Source organism: Emys orbicularis, chromosome 4, assembly GCF_028017835.1.
Source record: "Emys orbicularis isolate rEmyOrb1 chromosome 4, rEmyOrb1.hap1, whole genome shotgun sequence".
Taxonomy (NCBI): domain Eukaryota; kingdom Metazoa; phylum Chordata; order Testudines; family Emydidae; genus Emys; species Emys orbicularis.
In genome coordinates, this window is record NC_088686.1 from 22,914,638 (window position 1) to 22,920,635 (window position 5,998).

The following is a 5,998-nucleotide window of genomic DNA, read 5'->3' on the forward strand; positions in this document are numbered from 1 at the left end:
ACCTCTCTGGCACCCTGAGAAGGACAGAGAAATCCCATCTGCCATCAGCGACCCCACTAGCCAAATAAGGAATGGCATTAACAGGCTCCAAGAGGACAGGGGAATCTTATCAAGTTCTCCTGGATTGCAACACAGAGAAACTGGAGGTCAAACGAGCAGAGCAAAAGCAGGAAGCACCTCATAATCCTCCGAGGGTAAGGAGGGAAAATAATTCCACAAGAGCAACAATAATGCTGGTAACCAAATATAATAAACTTAATAATTATCTGCATTCATATAATGCCTGGCATCCCAGAATCTCAAAGCACTTTACAAATATCAATGAATTAAGCCTCACTCTAGCCCTGGGAGACGGACACTGTGTCAGCGTTATATACCTATAACACTGACTACTTAGCACTTTTCATCTCAAAGTGTTCTACAGAGATGTGTAACTATTATCTCCCTAACACACACACACACATTTATACAGCTGGAGACACCAACACACTGACCCTCCCCCCTTGTGGGGTTCCGCCTGGGCTCCCACTAAAGCCACAAATGGCCAGTGTGATTTTATAGCCCTGCACCCCAAAGATTTCGAGCCCCAGTCAGCTGATATGTGCCAGCCGCTGATGTTATATTGCAGTGTGGACATACCCTTGGGCTAAGCAACCAGTCCCAGGGTGTATTCATCAGACCACACTTCTTCAATTTGTAACTAACAAATTACTCTAAGTCTTATACTCACAACCAAATGGCACTGACTGGGCAAGAACAGGGTGACCAGATAGCAAGTGTGAAAAATCAGGACACTTTTTTTTCGGGGAGGGGGTATAGTTGTCTATACAAGACAAAGTCCCTAATATCGGGAAGTCTGGTCACCCTAGGCAATGACAAGATTAAAAAGTTTAACTCCAAGCACGTGCGCCTGCAGGCACACACAAACAGAGTTTAAAGGACATAATTAGCTCAAGGGCAGCATCAGCTATTTCCTCCGTCCCCTTTCGGGGACCCTCTCGTGCCCCTGCAGGGGGATGGATTAATAGGCGCTTTCCTCCCCCTAACTCACCACGTGAGTGCTTTAAAGAGCAAACCTGGACTTTGTCAGAGCGAGAAGAGGGGGAGACACCCCTGCAAAGAGACCCAGCCCTGCCCTGCCCCCCTTGCGCTCGCCAGTCCCAAACCTCGCAAGGAAGCGTTAAGGAGGGGAGAGGGTGGGGGACAGATTTTGCTGGCCCAGCTCAGCTGCGCTCTCTGGACGAGACAGACACCCGGCCCGGCGCTGGCACGAGCCCTCCCGCTCCCCCACCCCTCGCCGTACAAAAAGCCGCCCGACAAGTTTCTTGGAACTTTGCCTGCCCTGACGCAAACAATGGTGCAGGGCCCCATCCTCCCGGGGCAGCCAATAGGCAGCTGGGGGACCCGGTTGCCACCAATCAGAGGGAGCTGGACAGTTCCCCGGTCCTGACTGACCTTCAGCCGGCTGGCGTGGGGGGGGATAAAAGAGCCCAGAGGCGGTAGCGGAGGTTTGGCCGCTGCAGCTGCCGCCCGCCGTCCCTCCCGCCTTAGAGCCAGGCAGACGCGGCGGGGACCCGGCGCGGCCAGAGCCAAGCGGGAGGGAGCGCGAGCCCCAAGGGGAGCTGTCCCCGGGAGCGGCCGCCGTTGCAGAGGGCTCCCGCGAAGCACCGCCCCAGCTCATTCATTGAAGCCCCAGCAGCGCCTGGAAGCCGGGGCTCGGCAGCGGCCCGGCTCAGCGGCAGAGCGGGTGCAGAGAGAAGCCCCCCCGCCCCCGGGAGGGCGCCGCTGCCCTGCGAGCAGCCAGAGGTGAGCGCCGAGCCACGGCTCTCCTCCGGCTTCGGCTGCCTGGGCTCGCCCCGCCGCCCCCTGCGCGCCATGCCCCGCTACCGGTATCCCCTGCGGAGAGCGCCGGGCTCGGCCGGGGGGTGCCGGGGAGGAGGGACCTGAGGCGGGGAGGCGAGTCCGGGGAGGCTGAAAGGAGAAGATGGCAACTCGGGGAGGGAGCTGGAGGGACGGGGCAGGAGAAGGGGCTCGGCTGGGAGGCCGGGTGAGGGACAGGAGCGGAGAGAGGAGACTGCGGGACAGGGAGAGGCAGCTTGGGGAGGGTATCGGAGCTGGATGAGCGGGGGGAGACATGGGGATGGGGAACAGGGAGCTGGGTTATGGGGGTGACGGGGAGATTTGGGGTTGTGGCACAGGGACCTGGGTTACGGGGGTCAGTGGCGGGAGATTTGGGGACAGGGAACAGGGAGCTGGGTTACGGGGGTGAGTGGGAGGAGATTTGGGGATGTGGCACAGGGAGCTGGGTGATGGGGGTGAGTGGGGGTAGATTTGGGGACAGGGCATAGGGAGCTGGGTTACAGGGGTGAGTGAGGGGAGATTTGGGGATGGGGAACAGGGAGCTGGGTTACAGGGATGAGTGGGGGTAGATTTGCGGACAAGGCACAGGGAGCTGGGTTACGGGGCGTGATTTGGGGATGGGGAACAGGGAGCTGGGTTACGGCAGGAGATTGGGGGAGATTTGGGGATGTAGCACAGGGAGCTGGGTTATGGGGGCATGAGTGGGGGGAGATTTAGGGACAGGGAACAGGAGCTGGGTTACGGGGATGAGTGTGGGGAGATTTGCGGACAGGGCACAGGGAGCTGGGTTACGGGGGGAGATTGGGGAGAAATTTAGGGATGGGACACAGGGAGCTGGGTTATGGGGGTGACTGGGGGATATTTGGGGACGGGTGACAGGGAGCCGGGTTACGGGGGATGAGTGTGGGGAGATTTGGCGATGGGACACAGGGAGCCGGGTTACCAAAGGGGAGCGGGGGGGACGGAGAGATTTGGGGATGGGGAACAGGGAGCTGGGTTACGGGGGTGATGGGGAGATTTGGGGATGGGGAACAGGGAGCTGGGTTACAGAGGGTGAGTGGGGGGAGATTTGGGGATGTGGCACAGGGAGCTGGGTTACTGGGGTGACAGGGAGATTTGGGGATGGGGAACAGGGAGCTGGGTTACAGGGATGAGTGGGGGGAGATTTGCGGATAGGGCACAGGGAGCTGGTTTATGGGGGGTGATTTGGGGATGGGGAACAGGGAGCTGGGTTACGGGGGTGAGTGGGGGGTGATTTGGGATGTGGCACACAGAGCTGGGTTACAGGGGGTGAGTGGGGGGAGATTTGGGGACAGGGCACAGGGAGCTAGGTTACCAGGGTGATGGAGATTTGGGGATAGACACAGGGAGCTGGGTTACAGGGGTGAGTGAGGGGAGATTGGAGGATGGGGAACAGAGAGCTGGGTTATGGGGGTGACGGGGAGATTTGGGGATGGGGAACAGGGAGCTGGGTTACGGGGGTGAGTGGGATGAGATTTGGGGACAGGGAACAGGGAGCTGGGTTACGGGGGGTTAGTGTGGGGAGATTTGGGGACGGGGAACAGGGAGCTGGGTTACGGGGGTGAGTGGGGGGTGATTTGGGATGTGGCACACAGAGCTGGGTTACAGGGGGTGAGTGGGGGGAGATTTGGGGACAGGGCACAGGGAGCTGGGGGTGATTTGGGGGTGGGGAACAGGGAGCTGGGTTACGGGGGTGAGTGGGGGGTGATTTGGGATGTGGCACACAGAGCCAGGTTACAGGGGGTGAGTGGGGGTAGATTTGGGGACAGGGCACAGGGAGCTGGGTTACAGGGGTGAGTGAGGGGAGATTGGAGGATGGGGAACAGAGAGCTGGGTTATGGGGGTGACGGGGAGATTTGGGGATGGGGAACAGGGAGCTGGGTTACGGGGGGTTAGTGTGGGGAGATTTGGGGACGGGGAACAGGGAGCTGGGTTACAGGCATTGAGTTACGGAAACGGAGACTTTATAAAATTATAATTTATATTAACCTGTGATGGGCTGGAATTTCTCAGTCAGATTTATCAGCATATTGCATTTCTTGTTAAAGTCGACTTGTTTGCTTGTGATTCCAGCTCTAGATTTCCTATCTTGCCCTTGCTTTGTTTGTCTATAATTCAGACAAAGGCGAGGAGGGTTAGTTCTTCTCTACCATTTTGTATATTATTGAAAATATATGCCCTCCTGAGTCAAAAACGTACAACACTAGAGCAACCCCAGCACAGTTCTTTTCCACTTAGTATCTTTCTCAGGGTGGCAAAACATAAGCCTTGTTTACAAGGAAAGGCACTGTCTTAGTCTCTTGGATGCTAAAGTGAATCATTAGACACATCTCCTACCAGCTTGAAGATTGCCTCAAGGCAGTTTAAACAGGACAGTGACTGTGAGGAGACCTCTGTGGCCTTGGGAAAGAACATTTCAGTTTGGACCAGATTGGTAGTTCAGTTTGCTGAACTGATAAATCTGAATCAGCCCTGCCCTCCACATAAAAAAGTTAGAAATTAACTGTGATTAAAAGCACAACCGGAGTTGGAAAAGGGAAAAAAAAGAACAGGGCTTTGGTGGGGAGAGGTGTGTGTTACTGTGCTGCCCTCAGGCTCTCTGGGGAGGGGAGTGACTGACTAACTACCAATCATTAAATCGCATTTTTGCTTTTTGTTTTTTTTTTGGGAAGTGTTTCCATAGGTCTTGGACCTAATGAAGCATTTTGACAACAAAGTGGGGACAAGCCCCTCCTGAAACCCAAGCTCAGCGATGCCCTGGAACGTCAAATGGCTGAACAGCTACAGCAGCCACAATTCCCAGTCCCAAAAGCAATGTAAGAAATCCTCCTTCGCCTTTTACCAGGCAGTGAGGGACCTGCTGCCTGTGTGGCTTCTGGAGGACATAAGAACAATGGAGGCCTTTCACTGGGAGGAAGGCGGAAAGGTGAGCACCTATTCTCCCTCTGAGGCTCTTCTCTATGCCCTGGTGCACAACCACCAACCTTACGCTCAGTACCTACTGAATAAGTTTCCTCAGAGCGCCCTGGCCATACCCAGCCAAAACTTCAGCTGCTGCCAGTCATCAGCTCCTCACCTGGCCATGGCAGTTCGCTACAACCGCACCCACATCCTCTTCAGAATACTGAAAGCCATTAGAGGCTTTCCAGAGAGAGAGAGAGCCAACTACTTGGACCGCAGGGGGTGCAGTCGTGTGGAAGGCAGCAAAACTGTCTTGCATGTGGCCTGTGAACTGTTGAGACCCGAATGTTTGCTTCTATTGCTGGGTCATGGGGCATCCCCCTGCTTACGTGACTGCACTGGGAATACCCCTTTGGACATCTTGCTCCAGCAGATTTCTCAGACCCCAGCGGTTAACATGCGCACCAAGCTCCTCTTGCTGGACTCCCTTTTCCTCTTCATGCCTCAGGAACTCCAATTTTCAATGAAACAGCAACTGCTGGACAATCACCAGCCCTGGCAGGACCTTTTGGGAGAGAACAGATTCCAGTGGCTGGTAGGTTTAACTCCTACATCTCTGTTCATCACGGCTATGCGTGTCTTAATCAGGAGCATTTCACCTGAACAATTCCCAGAGGCACTGGAAAATCTGCCTTTGCCACAGTTTCTGAAGCCTTTAGGCTTGAAACTGAAGAGCTAGGGGATGTGCCCAAGAGCCTCCAGCTTGTGTGGTTTCGGTATAAAGAGCTGTTAATGCAGATGTGGGGCAATGCTCTTGTTTTAATTAGAACATGTTTTTAAAAGGATTGTATCTGGCACTTTACATATCTTTTTATTTAAAGATCATTGTGGTGAGTAATTTTCACACCACTTTTTATAAAAGTTTTCTATGGTAACTTAAGATACATGGGTGTATATATTTGTAAATAGGTGTAAATAAACCAGTGGCAGATATGACTGAAAATGGAAATCTAGTAATTTAAAGTTCTGAAGTGATATATCCATGTGAGAGTGGTAGAGAGAGGCTCTTTGGTTCTGCCCTACCTTTCGCTTAAACATGGCACAATTCTGGAACAAAACAATTTATTTTTACAAGTATCCTGGTAGGAGTTGTCAGGGAAACACAGAGAGAGAGAGAGAGAGAGAGAAAGGCACAGGTGAAAAATTCTTGATCTTG

The 5,998-nt window shown here is 54.1% G+C and overlaps 1 protein-coding gene across 2 annotated transcripts; it reads left to right on the forward strand.

Moving 5' to 3' along the window:
- Window positions 1–1,497: 1,497 nt before the first annotated feature.
- On the forward strand, window positions 1,498–5,775 carry ANKRD9 (ankyrin repeat domain 9). 2 transcript variants are annotated; one of them, XM_065402493.1, is made up of 2 exons: window positions 1,498–1,806; window positions 4,554–5,775. In XM_065402493.1, exon 2 carries the CDS (start codon window positions 4,634–4,636, stop codon window positions 5,519–5,521), a length of 888 nt encoding a protein of 295 aa, XP_065258565.1. In that variant the 5' UTR covers window positions 1,498–1,806; window positions 4,554–4,633; the 3' UTR covers window positions 5,522–5,775. The 2 variants fall into 2 exon arrangements, with proteins under 2 accessions (XP_065258565.1, XP_065258566.1); XM_065402494.1 differs by having other exon boundaries at window positions 4,565–5,775.
- The last annotated feature ends 223 nt before the right edge of the window (window positions 5,776–5,998 follow it).

Bases quoted from the DNA above. Each gene is read 5' to 3' on its own strand.
- ANKRD9 (XM_065402493.1), top strand. From the start codon at position 4,634: ATGCCCTGGAACGTCAAATGGCTGAACAGCTACAGCAGCCACAATTCC.